The sequence below is a fragment of the Dermacentor silvarum genome, unplaced genomic scaffold, assembly GCF_013339745.2.
Source record: "Dermacentor silvarum isolate Dsil-2018 unplaced genomic scaffold, BIME_Dsil_1.4 Seq13193, whole genome shotgun sequence".
In the NCBI taxonomy this organism is placed as follows: Eukaryota; Metazoa; Arthropoda; class Arachnida; order Ixodida; family Ixodidae; genus Dermacentor; species Dermacentor silvarum.
Window position 1 is genome coordinate 20,318 of NW_023605703.1, and position 27,382 is coordinate 47,699.

Genomic DNA, 27,382 nt, shown 5'->3' on the forward strand with positions numbered 1-27,382 from the left:
TCTGCGCAGGAATATCCTCGGGAATGGAGCCACTCTCGGCGCGTCACTCAGCCGGCCTCGAACAGCAGAGTCAGCAACTGTCTCCCCACGAATCCGAGGTGGCTTCTCGGCCAAGGTTGCCCGTCGGCTTGGGACTCCTTCACCTGCTGGCCGCCGACCGAGGCAGGAAGGGCACTGCGCAAGCCATGCGCGCACATCATCGCCTCTCTGGACATCTCGTTGGCAGAGTCGGACGCTTCGCTCGCCCAGGGTAAGCGCCCCGTGGCCAGTCGAAACGACGCACGTACACGACAAGCAGTGACAGATATTTCGCAGTCGTCCGAACTCTCTAGTCCGAACTCTCTCTGCGCAAAAAGTGCTTGGATCCTGGTCGGGTCCGAGATGTTAGCCCTGAAGGCTCTACGCAAGCAGACAGTGAATTGACAGTCTTTTGGGAACACTTAATTTGCATTTTTAATTTCCTGTATGTTTATATGGTCTGTCTATGCTTCTATTGTTCTTTTAATCCTATAACCTCTTTTTTTCTTTATCCGGGACTCACTGATTTACTGTTTTAGTGTTTTGCCATTAGTTTAATGACTTTCAAAAGTTATTGTATTTTCGTTATCTTTTTTGTCTTTGTTGTTTTTCACACCTATGATTTTAAAATAGCTGGCCCTATTTGTGACGCAGTTTTCCATATTTCACCATTATTTAAAAAAAGAGGGAAATGCACAGAAAGAAATATTAGTTCTGTAAAGAAAGTTTTTAAAAATATATATCTGAGTTGTTTGTAATTTTCAGGAGACTACAAGCATTTGGTCGTCGTCTTAAATATGCAGATCGCTCACACAGAAGAAACAACGACAATCTGAGCCAGTGAATTAAGTCACCAGCGTGCCTAAAGGAGATAGCCTCAGATTTCATAGAATGTAGAAGATGGGCCTTCAGTTGTTTGTGAAGTTTGCTCGATAAATTGTGCTGAGCGCTCGTGAGGGTTCTTCGCAAAAAGTAAACGCAGCGCTAGCTGCTTTTACTTTTTGGCCTCGATAGTATGGATATTTACATATCCATTTTACACGATTGTTTTGCATGGAGAGCTTCTCTATCACATAGAGTCACGGAAAAAAAATCACCGGCATTTACTGTAACACTGCCGTCCAAAAGTTGACGCACGAAACAAAACGCACCCATACCAGTACACAATGAATTAAAATAAATAATAAAATTCCGAGGTCTTACGGGCCGAAACCACGATCTGATTATGAGGCACGCCGTAGTGGGGGACTCACGATTAATTCTAACAAGTGTGCACCATGGAGGCGTGTAACCCTTACAGCTTTCCTTCTCAGGTACACGCGTGCTAAAATAGTTGTACCGTAGAAGCTAGAATACCATGCCGTCTATTAAAAAAAATTCCCGCAGAAACCGTCTCAGAATGACTGTCGCCGGTGATGCGATTAGCCCTGACACTCTTTAGCGACCGACCGTGTTGCCACCGCGGAAACGCGTTCTGTCTAAGGCACGTACAGCGACAGAAGCTCCACCCGCCACGGTCGCTTAGTCAGCTAAGGCGTTGCGCTGCTGAGCACGAGATCGCGGGATCGAATCCCGGCCGCGGCGGCCGCATTTCGCTGGAGGCGAAATGCAAAAACGCCCGTGCGCTTGCGTTGTAGTGCACGTTAAAGAACCCCGGGTGGTCAAAATGAATCCGGAGCCCTCCACTACGGCGCGCCTCATAATCAGAGCTGGTTTTGGCACGTAAAACCCCAGAAAGAAGAAGCGACAGAAGCTCCTCTCTCACGCTTCCTTATGGATACGCGGCACCGTCAGCGGCGCGGCCGCGAATTCCACGCTTGACGCGTGTATGAACATATATTCAGACAAGAGTGTATGAATACATATCACGTGTGCTCGAGCCCGCCCAGCACTGAATAAGATTTGAAGAATATTTTTTTTTCTTCTTTTTGGCATTGAAGAGGCGGCAGACACCCGGTGGTGCACACCCGGTGACCCGAGTTAGCGTGAAAGAAAAGCGGTTAGATACCGGCACGGGTATTAATGCCAGAAGAGGCGTGAAGTATCCTAAGATTGCTGTTCGCGTTAAAATATTAATTAGCGTATACCTCTGAATTCATCGCAACTGCGTGTGGCCCGCCTGAGCATCCTCGGTGGCAGTGAAAAAGCCCCAAAGGCATAGCGAGTGGAGAGTTTTAGCTGAGCGTCTACGGTCCTGATACTCATCCTCATGTATCATAACAATTTGCACACAATCGCTAAGTGCGAGCGCTAGAGCGCGTGCGCAGCGCTAGTGCGCGTGCGCAGCTTTCATACGGCAGAGGAACGTAAAACGGTGTCCTCGCTAGGCAGATATATGGAGAGAGAAGTGAAGCGGGGAAGGCAGGGAGGTCAATAATGAAGGATGCGCCACTTTCATATCCACACCTATGCCTTGTTTTAACAGTGCTTGAGCGTGTATGTTTAGTAGGCTCCCTAGCCCCCGCTTCGTTACAGCAGGGTATTATGACACCGGGCTATAGTTGGGCTACAATACAGCGCTCGTCTACGGGCTAGACAGCGCTTACCGACGTCCCTAGTTGGCGTCTTTCGTCTCATTCCGCGCTGTGTATAGCAAGATGCATGCTTCACTACCGAGCCGATTCACGCTCCGCTGCCGAGCGAAACGTGAAAGTGTGTCAATTTGGCTGCGTTTCCGTTTCGCGGCCAAGTTGACCGCGCGTCGTTCGCGTTTCTGGCAAACGCGCTTATCGAAAATTCGAAATCAGCGCTGTTCTTCGGCAGTGCCTGAGCGCGTGTAATCTGAGCAGAAGCGAACTGTGAGCCTCATTCTATACCAAGAACAGTTTTCTAACAAGAAAAGTTTTCGTCCTTCTTTTGAAAATGGTAAAAGCAAGTTATGCACAAAAAAACTACTGAGCCGTAGTCTAACATTTGTCGGATCGTAGTCGCCTTTAAGGCTCGTTCACACCGGCGCCTGAGAGCGGTCGCGCGACGAAGTTGGTCGCGAAGCGGTCAGTCGCGAATGGTCGCAAATGTTCGCTTTTCGCGAAAAGCTGCCCGATTTTTACTGCTCGATTTTATAAATTTCACTTACTGCTCAATTTTTAAGTTGCGCGACCGCAGTCGCAAAAGTGCTGACCGAGTCAGGTGCGCAGGAACAGGACGTCTTTATACGCTGATACTTATTTTACGTGGCGATGCAACTTTGAGCAGATGGCAACTGGCCGGTCGCACTTGCTGGTGCGAGCATCGGTCACCTTCAGTCGCTTTTTTGGTCGCTATAGTCGCAAAAGGTCGCGTGACCTCCTCAAGTCGCTGGTGCGAATGAGACCTTAAACTGCAGACACCAGTGGGGGAGCGGAGGTGTGTGCGTGTCTCCGTCGGTGTTTGTCATTTCAGTGGTTGCGTGACTTGTCTTCTCCACGCGGAACAAACGTCCTTCAACCTTTCTTCAGGCAGAAATGGCAGCTGAAAATCGACGAAATGTTTCGTCGACACCAACCACTCTTCGTACAATAAAGTTCATTCATTCATTCATTCATTCATTCATTCATTCATTCATTCATTCATTCATTCACGTATTTCGTTCACCGGCTTAGTCAATTAGCCCATCTACTGTAAGTATAATCACTAGTCAGCTGTCAGACTCAGCACGAAGCGTTTGCGGAACAATCAAGACTCGCACGTTTCGTCGAATGTTTTGTTTCAGTTTTATAATGTCAACGCGGTCGAACGCGGACACGGTAGGTTTTCACGCGCAAATATTTTACCAAGGCTTCATTCAGATCGCTGAGCCGATGTACGTTGAGAAAACGAAAGTTTTCTGTGTGCCTCTAAGTGGTTATCAGAAGACATAAATGAAATGCTCGGTTAAAGTCTCAGTTACGCTCAAGAACTGCGCCCGTTTTCCCATTCCGCAATATCGCACCTTCTGTGCGATATGCGATATGCCGCCACTTAAGCTTGGGTGACAGGGTTATGGAAAGCAACTGTGCACCGACGGAGACTATATATATATGAAGTGAGGTTATGCCGGGATCCGGTAGTTGAACAGGAACTTGGAGGTTGAGGACGCACGTATGAAACAAAACGATACTTTATTTCCAACGTTTGGGCCGGGGTCCGGCCTTCGTCAGGGAATCCGACGATATATATAGAATATATATTGTAAAGGGGTGTACTGAACAATTGAGGTGGTAGCGTCTGTTCGTAACCGAGAAGGCAGGTGACGCAGAGCAGGAACAGCTGGTTGCGCGAACGGCTCACACTCGTGCTAAGCACTGGCGATCCGGCTGACCCACTGGTTGCACTGCAGGCATTGAACAGACGATCTGGCTGGCCTTGTACTTGTGCTCTTCTTCTTCGTTACAATATATATATATATATATATATATATATATATATATATATATATATATATATATATATATATATATATATATGCGAGGATTGATCCGTTGTTGTCCAAACTTCCAAAACACACTGTATGGCTTGCACCCCTCTCTTTGAATGTACGAAGTCTCACACGGTCCGGGCAACTAGCAACACTGGGACACAGCACACGGTTTTTGACGACGCATGGTCAAAGCGACCATACAGCGCAGAAACAGACAAAGGATAATTAGTGGCGTCACACGTAGGCGAGAACTGATTTCAGATTAAACGTTTATTTTTTATTTTTCCAGATACATATACACACGCCACGCGTCTCGTGTTCCCGAATTTGCGTATATGTGTCTGCGAAACTGAAATTAAACCTCTAGTTTAAAGTCAGCGCTCGTGTCTGTCCCCGCTATTATCACCGCTTCCGCGCCGCAATCATTTTCATTAACGATTACCAACTAGATCCTTCTTATACCTGTTTTTTTCGATGAAGTCATTGGTTCGTCTTGATTGCACTCGGTGCTAGCGAAACGTTGCGATAATTATTCATTAATCAACTAGGTCAGAGCAAACCCTTACTACAGAGTAGGAGTGCTCAGTCCGCTCCTTCTCTTACAAGACTTAGGTGTGAACTAAAAGGCACTTCATTAGGGAGCGAGTCGAATTACCTTCTGGCATGCGATTAAATCCGGTCTTTTCTCAATCTCCTCGCTATTGTCCTTTCTTCTCACTTCAAGGCAGCCCCCGTCTGCGTCGTTTCGCGTTGCGCGTTAATGAGCGGTTGTCCCGACGGCTGCTGTTCACGTTCTTACGGCGACGTCCCCCCGTGCGGAATTAAGTGTACTACACACGACCTCGGATAAGTATATACGTGTTCGGTGGGCGGAGATACGTCTATTGTGGATTCGGCGGACGTGATCATGCAGCTCGGTCGCTTCGCCTGTCGCGCAAAGATCGTAAATGAGCGGACGGAAGAAGAGAAGGCGGAAGACAGAACGAAAGCAATTCTCGCGTAGACGGTACCGACGGGGATTATTGAATGGTAGCTCGAAACGAGTCACGAAACGGGCGCGACGGAAGAAGACTTGCAAGATCGTTAGCTGCGAGAGGAAAAGGCGGATGAATGGGCAATGGCGCCGACACGCTCTTAATGAACGAGGGAAGGACGCTTGTTTCGAGAAGCTTGGCTGCTTAGCTGCGAAAGTGGCTACAGTAGCTTTTCTTTTCGTTTGATTTTTCCATTCTCCGCGAAGCGGGAACTGCGGGAACTTAGGCCTGAGCCGGTCAACTCGCGTCTTTTTCTCGCCTGATGATGTTTAGGAAAATAACAACGCAAGATAGACGAGGACACGGGCAAAGAAGGGCACGACAGTGGCGCTGTTATTTGCCTAAAACATTAATTCCCACCGACTCGCCCAAGTTTCTCTTCTAGTACTCTCCTGATGAGCTGTAGTCGGCAGTCTCTTTCGCAGCGGAAGCTAATATGTTTTTGGACGAAAGAGAAAGGTTATTAGAATAAATGACGATGCAAATTTGGCGAGGCACGTCGACAGGGCGATGTCACTCACTGTTTTGAAGCAATTGTGTCCTGTAGGACCTAAGTGAACTGCGAACCACGTGTCGAACCTTCTCGCTCCTTTAGAGGAGGTTGTAATGACAAAGCAAGGGCAGTGCAATCGTATACCCAGGAATTCTGGACGTTGTTCCTTCGGCCATACGTCAAATTACGCCGCTATGCACCGGCGTAACTCAATCAGCAGCATTTTCAAGATGTTATATGCAAGACGATCGACAGGATTTCAACAACTTTCATTTAGGAACGTCGAGAGGGTCCTACTTTTTAATACTATAAGCATTTATACGACACTTAGTGGTACCTTCCCTGCTTCTACAACGCAGCACGAAAGGTGCGACTGTCTCGTAAATGTGTACGTTATTAAAAATTAGTATACAGTCAAGCAGCGTTGATAAATTCTCTTCGGAGTGCGTCGCTGAAGCGAGTCAGAGCAGTCGCTAAATTACCTCTAAATCTTGCCCCACAAATCGTTGAAGTTCGTACAATCTCCTGATTTCTATTTTTTAATGCTTGTTATTGAGTTACTTTGGTACAATGTAATTAAGTTCGATAGATGGACGTAAGGGCAATGTTTAGAATTATTCGACATGCGCATTGAGAGGCGGCATGATTCCTAGAAAACGGTGCTCAGGCGGAGCAATTACCAGTAAATGGGAGATGCTGTAGGTGCACCTGCAGCAGAGTCATAAACCACGAATGCCACCCATTAGCGAGTCTTGCAAGCTTGTGCTCTTTGTGCAATCTGCTCCTTGTGCTCGTTCGAAGCGTTCGTTTGTTCGTTCCTCCGTCCGTCCGTCCGTCCGTCGTCCGTCGGTCGTCCGTCGTTCGTCCGTCCGTCCGTCGTCCGTCCGTCGTCCGTCGTCCGTCCGTCCGTCCGTCCGTCCGTCCGTCCGTCCGTCCGTCCGTTCGTCGTTCGTTCGTTCCGTCGTTCGTTCGTTCGTTCGTTCGTTCGTTCGTTCGTTCGTTCGTTCGTTCGTCGTTCACAGTTGCGTTGTTTTTAAAACTGCTACCAACGGCAAAATCTACTAAGCGAACTTTGCGCTGTACCCCTCGAATAGATGGTGCCAATAGCAGGTTTCCGAGCCCGGTTCAAGGAGCCCCATTTCATGAGATCAAGTAATGAGTCCCGATGTGCTCGAATATTTCTTACTTGACGGCAGGAACATTGTGGTTTATGGCACCTTGATTGGTCGAGCACCTCTCTGAAACTCGCATTGGCATATAGGTTGAGTACCGCATATAACATTATCTCACCAGCGTAAGCATAGCAACTTATGCAAGCTTAAGCTCACTGGTGCCAGAGCAGTAGTATCGATGAAGTTGGGATTCGCTGTTTGCGGTGTCCGCACCCGTCCAACTCTACGAGTAATGATCCTAGGAATGTGTCCCCTGCGTCTTGCTCGTTGAAATGGGAACACTAGTCTCCGAGCCTCGTTGGCGAAAACCAACACGAACATAAAACACACGGCCGAACCGATGCGGCAACTTTCGTGTTATTGCGTTATTTCCATTAACTTTTAACAGCGGAGCTGTTTAAGCCGACCGTCAGCCGTAACGCGTTTTCAAAAAAAAAAAAAAAACTGTGGGCCAATCCTGGAGGTGGTTGCAGAAAGCGTCCACGCGCAATTGCACACACCCCTGTGAACAAGCGAAGCTGAGCCTGGTTAAGTCTAGCTAAGCAAGGCTCAGACTACTTAAGCTTAGTCAGTTATCGATAACCAATCGATAGCCAATCAATAGGTGATTCGACAAATTCTGGAAAATGCTGGGGATGACTTGGTATAGTGCTTAGCCTAGCCCAAATACGTTGCCGATACCTTGCGATAGCCAATCGGTAGCCAATCAATAGCTAATCGATAATCGATCAATAATCCGTAAATTCCGGAAAAAATTCTTGGGATAACTTTGTAGTGCTTAGCCCAGACCAAATACGTGGCCAATATCTTGCGGTAGCCAATCAGTAGCCAATCAATAGCTAATTGATAATCGATCAATAATCAATAAATTCCGGAAAAGCTGGGAATTACTTGGTCGTGCTTAGCCTAGCCCAAAAGCTAGGAATAGCTAGGTGCCCATCAGCTCCGCTGTTTCTTAAAATAGCGCCTCCAGTGCAAGCTACGCTAATTTTTTTTTTTCAATTATTTGTACCATGTCGACCTTGAGCTATTCTTCTGTGCACTTGTTCTGAAAATGTATTAGGTGCCCGTTATATTTGCTGGCGCTGATATTGTATAGGATCCTAATGGCGTAGAAAACGTGCGCAAAACGGGGAACATTTTTGAGGGGATTAGCATGATTAGCATACACTTCCGTAAAACACTCGACTTTTCCACCCAATTCGTGATGACAACCGAACCTCAATTCCATGCTTTCTCAGGTCTCTACGCCTATCGAGTGTGTGGCGCTGACGGCAAATGGCTCTGGGGAAACTGGACCAACTACACCGAGTGCCTCGGTTTGATCAACCAGCAGGTGAGCATGACGGGCAACTGTGGTAATTCTTGGTAAAACGGTTAGGCCCAATCGCACCACACATATCGCAGCGGAAAACGCAGACGTGCCGAGCAAGCGGGTTGGATGGGGTTGTTTAGTAGAACAGAGACGCACCCTACATCAGAAGCCGTTGTAAGAAGAGGTGAAAAGCTGGACATGACAACCTTAAGGCTCTTCGCTCTCTCTCTCTATCCTCCCCATCTGACCTTCTCCTGCATCCCACTCCAATGTGCAGGGTAGCAAACCGGTTATGTTAAACTGGTTAACCTCCCTGCCTTTCCTTCTCCACTCTTTCCTTCCTTAGGCACCTCCTATGACAACCCTTAGAACTTAAAAATCCGTTCTTTTTTTAGTTTTGGTTTTCTTTTTTTGCTGCTGTGTGCTCAGTGTCCCACTGCTTATCTAGGAGGGAATAAAGTGAAATTTGAGCAGATTTTTGCAACCTAGGATTATAACTGAATGGCAATTGCACAATTTTTGCGCAGCTGCTCTCTGACTATCACTAATGCAGAGCGGTGGTCTAAAGAAAACCTATTTCTGAACATGGATGTCTGGGAAGACTCTCAGTATAAAACAAGGAAACTGTCCACTAAGAAAGCTATCAGGTATCGAGACCGAGAGTAAGGTCCAGCGTCTAGTGTAAATACCGTGGCGCCATGTAAACTTGTTTCTCTGGGGGTGACCATAGCGCCCCTATACTGTTCGTTCTACAAGTATTTTTTTTTCTTATTTCTCTGCCTCTTGCAGTCCGGCCAGCAGAGCAGTTCCGCTGTTTCCCTGGCAGTTGTGTACATCCTACTCTTGTTCTCCCTGTTGTCGCTGATTTTCCTCTCGGCTAGTATGTTCATCTTCTGCTACTTCAGGTAAGATGGGAAAGTCTGTGTTTGTGCGCTTATGTGCGTGCGCTTATGTGTGTGTGTGAGAGAGAGGAAGTGAACGGGAATAGAGAGACACAGTATCTGACTGATTTCGTGTATCGTTCGAGACTGTGCGAGCAGCCATTAAAATTACCACCATTGCACGGCGTGCGCCCTACACTGTCCCGCTATCGGCACTGTGGAACGCAAGATATTACTCAGCACATTGACCGATAACCAGTACTTCTACACATGACAGCAATTAGACATCTGACAATACCTCGGGTGACAACATTGGAACAAGGACTCTGAATCCCGTGCAGTGACTGTTTTCTGTAGAGATCTGTAGAGACATCTTTTGTGCACTGTGGAATAAATTTAAGTGTAACATCAACGTATATTGTAGCGCATTTCGGGGCCGGATACTCTCCAAACATGTGCAAATCTCATTGTTTTTGCTTGACTTTACATGACGTCACCCATGTCCGGTTCCTTCAATTGCACATTTCAAGCATTTTAAGCACCTTCCGTAAACTGAAAAACTCAGAAGCTACGTCATGAAACTATCTGGTTGTTAATTGTCGGCGAGAAAATTAAGATCCTGCAAGCGATGTCCACTCTCGTATAGGAAGCCACCTGCAAGACGAAGTTATGCAACATCAACCAGGCATTCTTATTGGTCTCTTCGGAATAAAAAAGCAGGCAATAGCTTAAATATTTAAGCATCATCATTGGCCTATATTTATGTCCACTGCAGGACGAAGGCCTCTCCCTGCGATCTCCAATTACCCCTGTCTTGCGCTAGCTGATTCCAACTTGCGCCAGCAAATTTCCTAACTTCATCCCCCCACCTAGTTTTGTGCCGTCCTCGACTGCGCTTCCCTTCTCTTGGTACCCATTCCGTAACTTTAATGGTCCACCGATTATGCATCCCACGATTTAAGCGTACTCCATCGTTTGTACGAACATTTCCGCCAAGGAAATGAAGTTAGAAATGATTCCACGCTGCCTGAAGAGATTGTATTCCTTAATTGCTCGAATCCAGCAGATGACAAGTTCTTTCTTGCATTAAAAAACACAGACAAGGCATTCTAGATTCCACCATTATTTGGGTGCTTATGCAGATAATTATTTCCTTTAATGTTAAAACAGAATATAAGCTCGTTTATCAAAGCTCAATTTGGGCGAATACTTGCAATTTTTATCATGTAAACAAGAACATTGCTATCATTCAAATCAACAACCAAGCATCCAAAGGCGAATACCTAATAGTGACCTGTTACGCGCACGTACTCATTTAGAAGCGGTTATGATTGACACGTCGGCAACAACCGCAGGTCTCTGGAGTGCCCGAGGACGCGAGTGCATCGAAACCTGATGCTTGCCCTGGCAGTGCACGCGGTGATGCTGGTGGTTTTATCTACGCCACTGGCGCTTCATCCAGATGCGCCGACGCCCTTCGTGCAAACGGTTAGTTGGTTATTGTTTTTTCTTTCTTTTTTTCTCTCCCTGTACATTTGCAGCCATGTCACGCTCCATTGTGTTATTTTATACAGGAGTTGCTGTGGAGAGACTGTGGCAAATAGTACCTTAGCTACACCATTTCTCCACGTTATGCAGCAAAAATAATGGAGTAAATGGTAATCCTAACATAATAAATCAATACATTACAGTTGAAATCGGGTCAAGCTATGATCGAGGATTGATTCATGGATTTATTTATTTATTTATTTATTTATTTATTTATTTATTTATCGTTCGATTAAGAGTGAGTGAGTGAGTGAGTGAGTGAGTTGAGTGAGTGAGTGAGTGAGTGAGTGAGTGAGTGAGTGAGTGAGTGAGTGAGTGAGTGAGTGAGTGAGTGAGTGAGTGAGTGAGTGAGTGAGTGAGTGAGTGAGTGAGTGAGTGAGTGAGTGAGTGAGTGAGTGAGTGAGTGAGTGAGTGAGTGAGTGAGTGAGTGAGTGAGTGAGTGAGTGAGTGAGTGAGTGAGTGAGTGAGTGAGTGAGTGAGTGAGTGAGTGAGTGAGTGAGTGAGTGAGTGAGTGAGTGAGTGAGTGAGTGAGTGAGTGAGTGAGTGAATAATTCGATCCGTGTGGTTTAACGTACCAAAGCAGCACTCTGGCTATGGGAAACCAACGCAGCCCAGGTGCTGCGCGTAAATTTAAGTTCAGCGCCAGCAGTGAGGTAGCGCCGTAACATTTAGTAGCACAAACAAACGTGGGGCAGCCGGGGGCACGTTGTTTTTACGTTTTACGGAGCTATAACTTTAGAGAGTTTGGCATGTTTTGAAGCCTACTTATCTTGTAACCTCTTTTGATAAGACGTCGCAAGATTGATGGCCAGATCATAGATACGCCGAAACCGTGTGAAGACGGCTAAGAATTTGTCTTCTTGGCCGACTTAGCCTAACAGTGTGGCATGAACAGTGCTCGTGATTGCACTCAAGAAACTGTATGATCGTCCCATGATGCAGGGAAAAGTCCTAGGACAATGGTCCAGACGGGTTTCGGCACTAGAGGCCTCAAATGCGCTGCTAAGATTCTTAAGGACTTGTGAATTGTGTGACCGACTTTGAAAGTTGTAGCACGTTGCATCAAGTTATTTTGTGGATTCTTTTCTGATGATTTTTTATTCATTCTATCACATTTCATTCCCTTTACCTCTTTCCTCAGCACAGAGTAGCCAGCCTGGTACTTAATTGGCTAACCGCCCCGTCTTTCCCTCTCTTTTGTTATCTTAACAAAACGGGCAATTTTGCTATGTTGGAGCGTAGTACTAACTTTAAAAGGGTTAAAAAAAGTAGGTCGCAATGTGAGAAGAAGCTACAATTAGTCGGAAATTGGGTAAATTTAACGGCACGGTCGTGATTAGTGCCATTATAGTCAAAATTTAACATTGCCTTATACCCCTGTAAAGGGTGCACTGCCGTAAATATAAACGTATTGAGGTAAAGCCGCCGTACAGCACAGGTTCGCGAAATGGAGCGAGTTCGCTTGGGCAGTGATCATGAGAGGCAATGGTGTGTGGAAGGCGGCTTCGGTGGTGCCTGCAAGAACCAAGAATTAGTCGCCGAGTAGGCAAATTTAATAGTACGCGCGTAATTAGCGCCATTACACTCGAACATTAACACTGCATTATATCTCTGTAAAGGGTGCACCGCCGTAAATATTGACCTCTTGAGGCAAAGCCGCCGTACGGCACATTTTTGGGAAATGGAGCGAGTTCGCTTGGACTGGGCAGGGCTCGCAGAGATAATGTTGTCTGGCAGGCGGCTTCGCCGGTGCCCCCATGAAGCGATAATTAGCCGCACAGTAGTTAATGGTAATGGCGCAATTAGCGTGAACATAGTCGAAAATTAACCCCTTTGCATCATAGCGTCACAATCTCCGGGATTGGCTCGCCTAGCCTTTGGTCAAAAAAACAAAAAGACAAAAACAAATGGTCACCCAAGTGTCGACGCTCAAAGAACACGAGGTCGACGTAATTGCGTGTGAAATACGATACGAATAAGATACGAAATGAGTGAATTCATATTGCCCATGAAAAAGATACAGAGACACAATAGAGAGCTATAAGCAACATTTGTTCATCGAATCTTTGCAACACCATGTACAGCCTCCCGCAATTTTAGCGATATCGCGCGAGCATCCATCACGCGTCATCTTAGCGCCTTTTAACGGCGATAACCAGTGAGACCGACAGAAGTACTCTCAAGTGCACTAAGCACTCTCCTGTGCAAGAGTCGTATAATGCGACGTTCCCTTGAGAACGACGTCCGACCACATTATAGTGCTCTCGCGCGATAGAGCTAAGAATTCGGGAGGCTGAACGTCGCCTTGGTTGACTCTTTTTCTTTATTTTTACTTTCGCTCAATGCATTGTGCATGCGCGTGAATATTGAAAACGCCGCAGAGGCTACGATTATTGTTAAATCTTGTTAAATTGCCATAAAAGTGTCTTGCGCAGGAAACTATTCCGGAGCCGTCAGCACCTACACGCATGCTGTCGCTTGCGCCACAGTTTCTACGGGATCGACTCACGGGAACAGTTCTTTCATGCACAAAAAAGATTGCGTAAGCGCAATACTAAAGAGACAGCGGAGCTGATGGGCACCTAGCTAGTCCTGGCTTTTGAGCTAGACCAAGTCGGCCCCAGCATTTTCCGTAATTTATTGATTATTGATCGATTACCGATTAGCTATTGGTTGGCTATCGTTTGGCTATCGCAAGGTATCGGTCACGTATTTGGGCTAGGCTAACACTACCAAGTCATCCCCAGCATTTTCCGGAATTTTCCGGATTAACTATTGATTGGCTACCGATGACTGGCAAAGCTTAATTAGTCCCAACCATACTTAGCTAGACTTAGCCACGTTCAGCTTCAGTTCACAGGGGTATGTGCCATTGCGCTTGGACCCTTTTTGCACGCACTACCACCAGGATCGGCCCACATTTTTTCCGACGTGCCATGGACTGACGGCCGGCCTAAACAGCTCACAGCATTCTATGAAAAAATGGCAACACAAGAAATAATAAAACCGGAAAGACGAGAGAAAATACGACTAAAAACAATAGTATTCGATTGATAAGTCATACAAAATAAGCTAAAACAGCAAACAATAAAATTTTATGGCGCCTGGTGTGTCCTATTAATAGTGCCACGAATAAACACTTCTCAAGTGCACTAGGCCGACGGCGGTTTTGCTCGCGAACGGCAAGACCTCCCCGCCGTACAAAGGATGGTTCCGGGACCCAGTTTTGCAACAGCCGCACAGCGAGGCGACCAATTAACAACAGAGGCTGGCGTCGCTGGCAGCCTCACCGCCAGTGATCGCTCGTCGCCGACATCCTCGCTAGGCATTTTTCCTGTTCTCTGCGAAGCTGTAACTGACGGCGCCACAGAACTAATCGCCGACGCTCACAAGCAGCAATAATTTGTTGCCGTTGTTGCCGCTCTGCGTTCTCCTGGCAATAATTTCACACAAAGAAGGAAATACGCTTACATTCGCGGTGCCGTTCACCACTTTCGCAAGCCCGAAACCAATGCTTGCGAAAAACGCTTTCGACGGACGAACGCTCAGGTTAGGTCTTGTTGGTAATACAGACTTGAGGTTATTTTAAGAGCATTCGTGGACAGGGGGCAAACAAGTGGACACAAACAAGCGCATACTCTCGACGAGGTTAAACAATGTTAAGTGTGGCTTCGGGCAGCTTAACAGGGTCTCAGGTGTTGGACCCCAGGTTCAGGTGACAGAAAGCGTAAGAGCCACCCCTGTCCGTACTCTCGGAAGAGAAACAGCCTCTGCCTAAGAAGGATTACGGGTAAGGGGGCAGACACACGCAGAGATTAAGGCGCGCTTGTCCCGAAGGAGAAAAGATTCTGCGGGCTTAAGGATAGGGCGGGTGCTGTGCTTACGCCTTATAAGCCGGCGTGAGAGGTTTGCGCGCGCCTCAGCAAGTTCGAGAGTTGTTGCGGAGTGAGGCGGGCCTCCACCTAATACTCAAGAAAAACACTAAATCAGTTTAGAGTGGAGAAGTATTCATAGAAGACTGTTTTCATTCTTCCGGCTCAAGAATTGCTGCAGTCCTTAACAGGCTTATTATATGTAATAAATAAATAAGTTAATTATATGAACTTTATGATTAAATGTGTATTACCAGAACAGAAATAGAGGCCAAATTTTTCTTGCTTGATTTCTGAAACCCGCGGCGGCGGGATGTCACTGTGACGTCACAAATTTCAAGGTTTTTTTCCTCCTGATTTGGCCTTTTTAATGCAGGAAAGTTTGTACCAACTTTCGAAGTTCAGTCTTTGGTTTACTTATAATGCAAGGTACTCTGTTTTCGCTCATAAACCATTGACTAAACCCAAGGAAACACTGTCAAACTCGACGACGTCACAAGATTCTGCCGGAACTTCGAAGGGGCGTCTTCATCGACATTTCGCATTTCCGTGTTTTTTCCTGTACAAAGCCCACTGCTCACACTAGTAATGCCTTCTATTGGTTTATTTGGAGCGCTCTAGAGCGCTCTCGTGTTGTGGTTTATATTCGGTTCGTCTAAATTGAGCGCTCAGATCGCGTACTCCTGGTTCATTCAAAGCGCCGTCCTTCGAGCAGCTAGCACGTTCGGCTGGGGCAAGTTTTCTGTGGCACCATTGTCGAGAGTGCTACGAATCGCTGCAAACAGAGTTGGAGCATGGTAGGAACCAGTCGACTATACCATAAGAGTGAGCTTTTCACAATTCCGGAAATGTAATTTACTAATTGCAACTTAACTTACAATTCCTCGTTAAGTCCCTTTAATGCAGCACGAAAATACAAAGAAACCATCCGGCTTCCTCGGAAGAAAATTGCGCGTATAGTTCTGTTTCGTAGCCTTTGTTTTCTGTTATCTTTTAATATACTTTATCCACTTTGATTTCCGCAGAATTTGTTTAGGTTACCATATTTACACGACATAGAGCGACTGCGCTATGAACCTCAGCTAACTGTTATGCGCAGGTTGCCTCTGAGCTTCGGCGAATCTTTATTGGCAGCGAAAAAATTCTTAAGCACTAGGTCATCGTCGTTCTCCCTTCCCGTTCAGGAAAAAAATTGTTTTTCTTTTAAATTTTTGTTTCCTGTTTGTTGTTCTTTTCTTCTCAAGTACAACGAGGCGCTGATGCGGGGTCGGGAGAACTTAATGCAAATTTCTGCGGGAGAGCATTTAAAAGACAGAAAGAAAAAACACTCTCAGCTATTTTACGCCAGCACGCTTCTAAACTATTTTACGCCGCCGCACTCTAAACGAGTTTCCGCTGGAGCAGCGTGAAATATTGGACAATTGGCTCGCCTTTTTCTCCAAGTTGCCACGGTGTTGTCTTTCTTGAATGGCATCTAGCATATGCGTTGCACAATGCCGGTATGGGCACTTTCTCTTTCTGCGTTACCGCTTAAAAATAAAAAAGACACCTTGCACAATTATTGCCCATAAGTATGCCAACATCGTTGTTATGACATGCTTCGTAAGGCTGGAATGCCGAAAATCTTTCGTAACTGCGGCATCCTGACAAATCTGTTCGGTGCAATAGCACGTTTCCCGCGGCATCAAAAAACGTTTAGCTTTTACTCACATATAAGATATACTACGAGCAGTTAATTATGGATGATAAGTTTGACAAGTCACTTACGCACTATATTCACGAAGAACAACAGCGTGCATTTATTTGACAATATCATGTCGAGTGGCAAACGGTGCAATAATGAAATTACGTAAACCAAGGAGGGAAAGGACTAACGATCTCCAGTGTCTTCATACATACTAAACACGCTGACAGCTTCATTGTAGAGAGACGAAGAGAGAGAAAAACTTTTATTGAGTCCTTGATGGGGTCAAAGGCGGCCAGAGGGGCGGGAGGCAGCCCCTCTCCCCCCCCCCCCCCCCCCCTTAGACGGTGGCCAGTCCTTGTAGTCGAGCGGCATCCGCGGCCATCCGGACGACCCAGAGCTGATCCTACGGGTGGCTGCTCAGCAGAATAGCCTCCCACTGGTCAGCAGCGTTAATTGTGAGTGTAGGGTGGGTGCCATATTTATGAGTGCGCGTGACCTGTGGGTAGGCCCAGATAATGTGATTTAGGTCGGCAGGATGTGTGTTACAGAGCGTTCAGAGCGGGGAGTAAATTTCGGAGTACATGCGATGGTAGAGCTTAGGGTTAGGGAAGGCGTTTGTTTGAAGTAATTAAGCGCCATGTGGTAGACTGCTCTTTATTGAGTGAGCGGTGAGGGCATGGGCATTTCACTCGCGCCTTGCGATAGTATTGTAGGATCTCGCCGTAAGCGATCATGCGGTCCCTCACCTGCGACTCGTGCAAGTTGTCTGATGCGGCCGCTAGGACTTGACTCGAGGGCTGATTGCCGCTCTCCGCCAAAAATGACGTACGAGCCTGGTGGACGAATTCTCAAGTGGCACTGTGAGCGGCTTCATTGCCAGCGAGACGGGAGTGGCCCAGGGCCCAGATCGTAGAAGAATGTTGTAGAAATTACGTTAACACAAACTAGCTGTACTAAATGATCCGGCATGCAACCCTGGCATTGGTTATTGCAAGGGACGACGCCGACCACGTTCACCGCCATAATTACGGAATCTTCATAAGTGCGTTCGCAAACCCTGTCCTTACAAAATGTTTGATGACGCTCTAAAGAATTCCTGCTGACATTCTGCAGACTTCGATAGACTTTCTATGGAAAAGCAGTTCAATTTCTGTCAAAATGTTGGCCGTATGGGTTCTGTTCAATAAAACTTCCAACTGGGGCTAGTTGGTACAATATTATGTCTTCTGCGCTGGCATTTTGCACAAAAGACAACGAAAAGGGCAGTAACCGAACAAGTCGCGAGAACTCGCCAACGTTTATTGTTGGCAGGCTTACTTCAAATGTCACAGACGAGAAAGGGTCACCGAAAGCAAAAAAAAGTCACAAGCCCTTCCTCTGCGGAGAGAATGATGGTAAGCGAAGCTGGTCGTGTGTTTCTCCAGTGTTCCTCCGAGCGAATTGCACAGAGGAGTATCTAGCTGCGCTCGAACCACCACCGGGCACACGCACTGCTGCTGGCTCCACAGTTCCGGTTGAGAAACTCACGTTGAAACCTGGCGGTCGCACCAGGGGAGTTGACACTAGCGTTGCCGAGGCGTGCACGACCGTTGTAGGGTTCCTGGAGGGCAAGAAGACGCTGTCGCAGGCGTTCTGCTTCGTTTGCCCTAAACTCAGGGTCGGCGGCTCTTCGCTGATGTTTGGCCTCAACATCGCGCTCCCGCAACTCAGGGTCCGCGGCACTTCGCTGGGGTTCCGCTAGGGCTTCGGAAGCCCTCGCGCTAGAATCGGCCACCCCATTTTCTCGACAGGGGAAGGGCTGGTGATTTTGTCTCTTTGGGTCTCACGTGTGACAAGGGTAGTTCAAGGGCGCGCTACACGTCCCCGAGCCCACAGGAGTATGTGCCATTGTGCTTGGACCCTTTCTGCACTATTACCGGGATCGGCCCACGTTATTCGCGTACACGGACGCCACCGAAATTTGTACCTTATAACAAGCTTAGCTTGAAAAGACAAGTGATGGAAAGGAGAGGTAAAACTCATATGAGCACTTCTGCTGTCACAACGACAAAGGATGATGTTTAGTAAATTATGAAAGCGAAAGCCTTATACGCATGTATCAGCCGACCTTCAACATCGTTGAGGGAAAAAAACGTGTCGTGGAAGCGAAATCGTACACGATGACGACTCGGTGCAGTAATTTACTTACTACACTGACCGGCATCGTGTCTTACCTATATGCAAACGCTCACGCAACAGTTCTGATGGTGCGCGGGTCACCATCGTGATCGTCTTCTATGAGTAAGCAAGCAATGCTCACGCAACAATTTTGATGGTGCGCGGATCCCCGTTGTCACCGTGTTAATTAAGATGTCACCATATATCAATTCAGGCACTCGAATCCACGACCTTCAGTGGGAGTCGAACCCACCAGCTTTCGTGTTAATTATGGGGAGGCTAATTAAGGCACTGTTATTAAGGCAGCTTCAATTAAGGTACTCGAACCCGCGACCTTTGGTCGGAAAAAGCAAGTGAGAAGTAATAACACATTCTAATAAGAATGTCAAGTAATTTAATGAATGTTTCTTGAGCACGCAGGCTTTTGCCTTCACCCTGTTTGGCGCATGCTAAAGTGAGTATCAATATTTTTACATACTACTTCTCCCGGCGTTATTCAAGGTGTACAGAAGACTAATAACCATGTGAGAGTATCAATATTTTTACATACTACTTCTCCCGGCGTTATTCAAGGTGTACAGAAGACTAATAACCATGTGATGGCATAATTTCCTCGATAGTTCATTATTGAAAAGTATGCTTACAAGACTTCTTGGGCTTTCACCAACCTGCAGCAAGCCAATGTCCTGGCTAGTTGGAAGATAGGATTGCAACCGCACTGTATGTATTGTACCACCAAATTTCCTGGTGACTAAACCATTTCTGTCGCCCCGTGCCTGTGCTCTCAATAGCAATCAGAGTAAACAGTTGTAAAATGCCGCATTTGGGCATCATTTGCGTTCTCCTTTGTGCAAAATACTAGCGAAATAAACCGAATGGTGTTCCATTCGTTGGAGGTGACCCCGGTTAAAACCACTGTCATGGGTTTCGCCCCAGACCTGTAACCTGAAGTCATCTCTGATGAAGGAGTCTCAACGAGTTCCAAGCGCTTAATTCAATTAATAAGTCATGTTAACCGACGTTCAAGTAAATGACAAAAGTTCAAGTTTTTCCCCACGAGAGTGATCCAACATTTCCCTTCCAGAACTGCAGTTTCTCTCTACCTTCTGTAAGGCTGTTCTGCGTAATTTCTCTTCCATTGATAGACCGTAGTGACCGCTAACGAACTAACACGTGTAAATTTCTGCGGCCATTTGCCGTTATTCAACGTCAATAGTGATGACCCAGGATTTCTTTTCAGTTCGTTTTTCTATCATATTTGGGCAGTACACATTTCTTCCATTAGTTAATAAATCAGTGCATTGGAAATAGCTTACTAACTGAATGGTATGTGTTGTGTTCGGTTGTTTCCCGTAAATTGGTGGAATACTGTAACATTATTCGAGTTAATATATCGAGAGGCTCTACGGATTCTTCCTAAGAGTGTTCGCCATTCCTCATTTAATAGTACAACTTCTTGACATGCAGGAAAAATAATTATGTTGACTTCCCACAGACTTCAGAAAAATTCCTTTGGAAAACCTTTTATATATATTATATATGAGGACAGCTCTTCTGCGACGACCTGTGATGCCGCGGTGAACGCTGTTAGGTGTGTGTGTTCTTCCTGTCCTTCTCCCTTTATTTTTTTTTTAATTTTCTGCCCACTTCGCTCGCCCCCTCCAGTGTAGGGTAGTAAACCAGATGTAAACTTGTTAGCCTACCTGCCTTTCCCTTTTCTTTATTTCTCTCTCTCTCTCTCTCTCTCTCTATATATATATATATATATATATATATACAGGGTGTTTCATTTTAGCTGCACGAAATTTTTAAAAATTGTCTGTGGCAGATAGCACACTTATAATCCTTGATCTAAACTACTCTATGAGGCGTCCATTACTTGTACGGGAAATCAAAAAGCCTACTTGACTAATTAACATAATTACGCTAATTAACTTTCTAGTTCATTATTTTACGGCACATCTTTCAATCTACGAATTATAGCCTCCGAGTTCGCAAGGCGTATCCACTTGGAACGAATTCTCAGGAATGAACCAGTTTCGAGATATTAATTTTCAAAGTGTCCGCCGACATGCATGGGCGTTCCAGTTAACTTTGTGCTTCAATGCATAAAACAGCGTTTTCCTCAAAAAGTTAAGCGGAACGCCCATACATTTCGTCGGACACTTTGAACATGAATATCTCGAAACTGGTTCAGTCCTGAGAATTCGTTCCAAGTGGATAACCCTGCGAACTCAGCGGCAATAATTCGTAGATTTAAGTGCCGTAAAATGATTAATTAGAAAGTTAATTAGTGTAGCTATGTTAGTTATCTAATTACGCGTTTTTGTTTCTCGTGGAAGTAATGGCCGCCTTATCAAGTATTTTAGATGAAGGATTATAATTGTGCTATCTGCCACAGGCAATCTTTAAAAATTGGTGCAGCCAAAATGAAACACCCTGTATATAAGGAGGGAGAGAGAGAAAGTGTTTACATTTCGGTCAAGAAATTCATCTAACATGTTTCGTTCGCACTTTTTGCAGCCCGTGCTGTGCAAGTGCGTGCTGTCGCTGAAGATGTACGCGGCCACGGCCTCCATCAACTGGATGTTCGTCGAGGGACTGCTCCTGCACTCACGCGTCGCCGTTTCCGTGTTCCGGCAGGACGCCCCCTTCCGGCTCTACTACGCGCTCGGCTGGGGTGAGCAGGCCTGCGCACAGGTGGCGCCATCTGTCATCGTTGTCCGCGCGTCGCGCGAACCAACTAAAGGCTCGCATTGCGTGGCACTAAAAACGGCGTACCGATGATGCAAGAAGCGGGGAATTCTCCGAGGACGCCTTCGCGGGAAAATTCGGACAGTCGCTTTAACGGATATCGATTGCGATAAACGAGAAAGCTGGTTCGAAGCGGGGTGACGGATGCACGAGTAATTGTACTCCGTGGCAGACGTAGCGGGCAGTGCTACGAATACTGGAGGGACTCCTCGCACAGCTTGCAGTCGCGACAAAAAAAGTAGTGCGTCGCATACGAAAGAAAGATATCGGTACGAGTCATTTAATTAAATCTAGTATTAATCTTCATACCTTTGGGCCATCAAATATCACATTCCCTCGAAGGCGTCACAGATTTGAGCCTATTTACCACCGAATTAGCTGAGTGACACATTCCTGCGACCAGTGGACAAAGCGCACCGCCCGCGTTCGTGAGCAATGCATATAGCACTTCCGATGCTGATAAAAAAAACGAAGATAATACATGTAGCCTTTAGTAGTTGTAATATATGAAGCGTTCATTCGGTAGAAACTGTAGCTCATCCAAAACAACTGCACTGCGAACCGCGCGGAGTGATACTTCTATCACAGAACCACTTGCGTATCTTCCGCTGCGTCGCCTAGTAAGTCTGAAACGGAATATAGTAAGTGTAAACCAAGACCGCTATCTTGTACGCGTTCGAAAAGCCGACGTTCGGTTTCGCCCCACGCGATTGGCCTAGACTGGCCTAGGTTGCGATATCGGCACGGCCTGGACAATCGCGTGAGACGAAACCGAACGTCGGCTTTTCGAACGCGTACAAGATAGCAGCCCAGGTATAGCGCGAATTCACGCGGTACTGTCCTTTAGATGCGGGCCTGCAGCATTCATAATATTGAAATACGAAGCACGGTTATCCATTTAATGTTAAGCGTGTTGTCATGCTTAATAGAGCAAGAAATGTATGAGGAAACATCTATAGACTTAGTATGTTTGTTTGTGGCATGTGCGTGGCTTTAGGGCACATGCCAGGAAATTCAAGCCCAAGAGTAGGGAAATTGTGTTGGCTTAGCAAACATTGTAAGACAAGCGCCGCTTTCTAGACACGCTACCTTAAAATGTGTTACGAAATACATTGGCGTTCCAATTCACAGCTTCCCAAACCAATGCCTCTAACAGTGCGGGGCGTTCTTAACTGGAACGCCGAAGCCTTTTTTCGCAGGTTCAGGACGTCGTGTACTAGCGGACCTAGAAAGGAGGAACTGCCCTCCCTCCCCGATACTTACCGGCACTTATGCGCTCACGTAATGTACTCTACAGTGACCGCCCGTAGTCAACCCTGAATGCGCCCCTGACGTCTTGTTATTAATGCGAAAGCATTATATGCCCCCATGCCGCTGAAAATCCGGCGAACGTCCGGCGTTTACATCAGATGGTATCAAAACCCACGTGACTAAGTGATGACGTCACGTTCATGGCGCTGGACCTGCTGCGGCTCATATTGCGGAAACCCACGGTGAACAGCCAGAGCACCGGACGGACGCCATGGCCCACACCCAAAAAAAAAACAGATTTTGCTCAATTCAAAGTTTTAGTTGACCTACGTTCAAAACCGACCTGGCCCACTCCCACAATCGACTTGGCGCACCCCCAAAATTTTGGTGTCCCACCCTGAAAATTGACTGCCCGATTCGATAACATGGCCAAGTGGTCACGTCATGTGACATACTCACGTGAACAAGCAAGAACATCAAGTTACAAGGTCACATGACCAAGTGATGACGCCATGTGACAATGTCACGTGAAATGGAAGTTCAAATAGCATGGACCGCGATTTGGTCGAAATGGCCAGAATGCTTTCGCATTCATGAGTATTGCTTACTCAGTGTTCAGTGCTGTTCGTATCACACAGAATATGTTACGTTAACGCACGTGTCATGCACTAGGATATCAATCGCACTGCAGTGCTGATAGCTATATACGGAGTGACCGCAAAGCAGAAACTGTTCAAATGCAGCGCTTCGGCACCCCTGGAGTGATTACCACGACGCTGCCGTGTGACGTCGCACGCGACATTAGTTACTGCATGGCATCCGAGGTGACAGCTACAGGAAATCAATTCAAAGCAACTACTACTACTACTGAGAAAATAAGCCTCATGACATCTTAAGACTGACCCTGCATTTACACGCCGCGGACTCCGGGAGTCCCTCCTTCAGCCGCTCAGTCAAAATTCCTACGGCCATACCTAATCGAAGAACGAACGAACGCACAAAGAAAGCGACGAGCAGTCCCGCGGTGTACGCAGCGATCGGCCTCTTTTCGTAAACCAATACAGCCAGGAGATGGCAAAGTGGCCGACCTTCCTACAACCTTCCATCGCACGACTCGCACTGTTTTCTTACGCTTCGCTTCAACGTCACTTTACGCGCCGCCATTCTTGCTCGTGTTTTCTGACGCATTTGGCTGCGTGCCGGCCGCTTGAAATGCGCCACTTTCTCACGTTCTGAACGTCGCCCGCTTCGAAATTCACTCCTTTGTTGCGTAGCGGTCCGTCTTTTTCATTCTGAGGAAAACTCTGCAGCTATTGTGAGGCACGCCGGGCACGTCTTACGTTCACGAAGCTTCTACGCCTGACGGAAAGCATGGAAGAAGTAGCGTTTTTGAGGACACCAGAGTTGTTTTCGTTTCTCTTTTTGCCTCTCTTTCTATCTCTTTCTTATTTGGCATATGACGTGCGTACACCGCCTGGAATGCTAGATGACGGGACCTTGTCATTTTGTGTGCAGGCGTAGCACTTTTATTTGTTTGTTTGTTTGTTTGTTTGTTTGTTTGTTTGTTTGTTTGTTTGTTTGTTTGTTTGTTTGTTTGTTTGTTTGTTTGTTTGTTTGTTTGTTTGTTTGTTTGTTTGTTTGTTTTGCTTTACTTTGCTTTGCTTTGCTTTGCTTTGCTTTGCTTGCTTGCATTTCCAATGAGTCCACATTTTTGTTTTTCTTTTTCTTTCCTTCCAGAGAGCACAGTGCGGCTCTATAGCGAAGTTATGTTGATCGTTATGACCTTGGCTTCGTCCATGATCATATTTACTGAGAGCTCTGTTGCGGGCTAGTTGGTTCATAATGAACAAATAGCTTATACTGCGGAAACTACGAGAAGGGCGGAAAGAAAGATTGGACCGGGTGCAGTTACAGGACCAGCTTCCCAATCACGGTTCGCTTCAACGCACTCAATCCACGATAGCCCGTTGCTGGTTCTTTTACACCGCGCGTAGTCACGCCAGACGTACCTGAGCCATATAGACCAGGACGGTGGCGGTCGGCTGAAAACTGCACATTGGGTCCTTCTCCAGGACGCGTTCAACTGCTGTAAGAAGCTTCACGCTTCCTAATTACGGGACAGGTGACCTAATTCACAAAGTTTTCCATTCGTATGTTCGTTTTTCCATCGGAAAGCCGCGTCCGCTAACGACATGTCCAGCGTCACGATTGGCTGGTTTTTTTTTTTTTTCTTACGAACAATTTTAGCGTAAAGCCCGACCCTCGTAGAACGAATATCCGGTGTCCAAGCGGCGAACTTCGTCCGACGGCGGCTGCTCGTCGGCCGGCGTCAAAAATCAGGACGTGCGCCACCGACTTGGAGGGGATAGATATTTTTGCCCGCCGCCGGAATTGTTCAGCGCGCGGCGACAAGCCCGATCCAATCAGGAGGCAGCACTTCCGGCCGTTGCATCATGGGACTGAGTTTACGTAAAACATGGCGGCGGTCCCGGTCGCCCGCTTCGAACGGAATTTGGCGTTGTTTTTGTACAATTCACTCCGTCGTAGCAAATGACGGCGCAAACGGCTTTTGCGTAGTCTCATGCCGCTTCGACGAGAGAGTGTTATGGCTAATCTTGAGAAATTTTCGAGATCGCTTCTCGTTTCGAACGCGCGTAAGCCTAGCGAGAGAAATTTTCTTTGAAATGCGAGCGCCACCTGTCGGTAATGTTGGGAGAAAGGCGAGACCATGGCATATGGCCTCTGAGATGGGAAGATTTCGGAGGCTATTGTAGACAGCTTGTACTGCTTGTCTGTTTCGCTGCACATCGGCGGACATGGGAAGTAAAAATACAACGAGCCCCTGGTTTCCATTGCGCTGCCTCTCGCACTTTCCGGACGCGCACACACATAGAATTACTTAGGCGCCCTATGTATGCGAAATTCAAAGCGTAATGGAATAGCGTCCCGCACGTAAACTACGCTATCACGCTATACTAAAACTATTTCTGCAAAGTTCGCTTGCGGAATGGTAATGCTATTTCCCTTAACCCCGCGATTACGCTTACGTTAAACTAAAACTGTCTAAAGACACTACCCACTGTATCCGCATGGGCACAATGCTTGCAGAGCCAAGCTGTTTCTGCGCTTTCTGGAGGTTGCGAATAGCCACGCGTAAAATGTGGAAGAAATAACTCATGAAAAATTAAAAAAACACTAAGTTATGACGTTATTAAGTGTCGCAACATGCTAAACCTTACTGTGGGTAGAGTGACCTACCATGTTCTAGTACACTCTACTGTGGGTTACATTTAAAAAACAGTAATTTCCTGCTTCACGGTTGGCCACATTGATAGCGGCTCGGCGGCGTTCGCCGCTGGATCGTCGCATGAGGGGCGGTGAGGCGAAAACACGGCGGCGCGTCTCGCTACATTTTTTGACGCGCGAACATCGTCGGGGAAGTTCGCTCCATGAGGGTCGGGCTTAAGAGCTTTCTGCGAATACGGGTTCAGTTGCCTTGCCGAAGCGGCTCGGGGCCTCGGTGGGAAGGAAGCCCACAATTTTTGCTACAGAAACTGAGGTAGGAAAGGCGCCTGCGCTCTGTCCTATCTTTCTTTCCCCTCTTGAATTTCGCGCAGTGCGTTTCCTTTCATACTTTGACGTTCCATGAGCCCTTCTTTGTTTTCTTGCTTTATTTCTTGTTTTCTTCTGACCTTTTGTTCGGTGTCGTTTCTCGACGAGTGAGCCTAAGATTTTCATGTATCGCACTTTGCACATTATTGTATTTTACTCTATGTTAAAGTCAGCCAAATGACTGCATTGAATCATGTATTCTAAAGTAAAAAAAACGCACCTAAATTCTACAGAAAGTTTAAAAGGACGCAGGATAACGGGAATTTAGGGCTTAGTTTGTCATCTCCGAATCACCGTATTGTTGACCATTTTCAGGAATAACATTTAATGTCGCTGACAAGTTACGGAACTGCAAAAATTTATGCGGTCATAAACAACGTAATCAGTACTAAATTTCGCGGTACATTTATTTCGCCTTTCCTTCCCGCCCGTAACACAAGACACGCGAAATTTCAATCTCGCTTCCTTTTCTAATATCTATGAGGAACTGCTAATCGAACTTGCAGATGTCGGCCTCTGACACAACATATGCCAGCGATTTCAATTTATCAACTCTAAAATCACGACGTGATCTGAAGCATTTGAATCATCTCGAACATTCTGCTCTTGTTATTTTCGTTCACTACGGTTGAAATACTACCACTCTGAAAATTTAATAACTGTTTTAGGAGCACGAAAACGTTGAAATTTTATGCAGTGCTTCCACACTTTATGCGTGCTTTCAGCTCAGAAGTGTTGAAACGTTGTTCAAATAACTTTGTGTACGTATGTTGACTGCAGCTTATTATTTGACCAGGATGGAAGCTTTTGCCAGTTGGTTCCAACTTACGAAAGGTAAAGCAGCACGAAAGGCATCGACAAAAGTGAAAGGAAATGTTTTAAGTGTGTCGTACGTCCTTCTTTCGTTTTTCGCGCTGGTTCACCATTGCTGATTATTTTTTAAGTAATGGATGATTAGCTAGTCTCAAGACTATTGACCCAAATATGTTTCTTTTCGTAATCAATAAGATCAAAAGAATAAAGCTTTTGTGATAACAGAGCCCCTTCGATTGCAGGATTGCCCCTGGCTTTCATCCTGGCTTGGGCGTACCTGACAGAGAATGAGCTGCGCACGGCATGCTGGGAAGGCTACGGGTCCAGCTCCTACGTCTGGATACTCATAGCTCCGCGCCTGGTCGCTATACTGGTGAGTAGATCGTAATTCGTGCTT

General features: G+C 46.5%; 1 protein-coding gene across 1 annotated transcript in view; it reads left to right on the forward strand.

The window, feature by feature from the left end:
* Positions 1–9: 9 nt before the first annotated feature.
* Positions 10–27,382, forward strand: part of LOC119434568 (corticotropin-releasing factor receptor 1) — a gene marked incomplete at its 5' end in the record, with an annotated part of 35,781 nt that continues 8,408 nt past the window's right edge. The window contains 6 exons of the mRNA XM_049659534.1: positions 10–250; positions 8,337–8,431; positions 9,212–9,315; positions 10,647–10,779; positions 21,079–21,235; positions 27,228–27,358. Of these exons, the coding sequence (XP_049515491.1) occupies positions 10–250; positions 8,337–8,431; positions 9,212–9,315; positions 10,647–10,779; positions 21,079–21,235; positions 27,228–27,358 (861 nt within the window). The remainder of the gene's footprint in view (positions 251–8,336; positions 8,432–9,211; positions 9,316–10,646; positions 10,780–21,078; positions 21,236–27,227; positions 27,359–27,382) is intronic.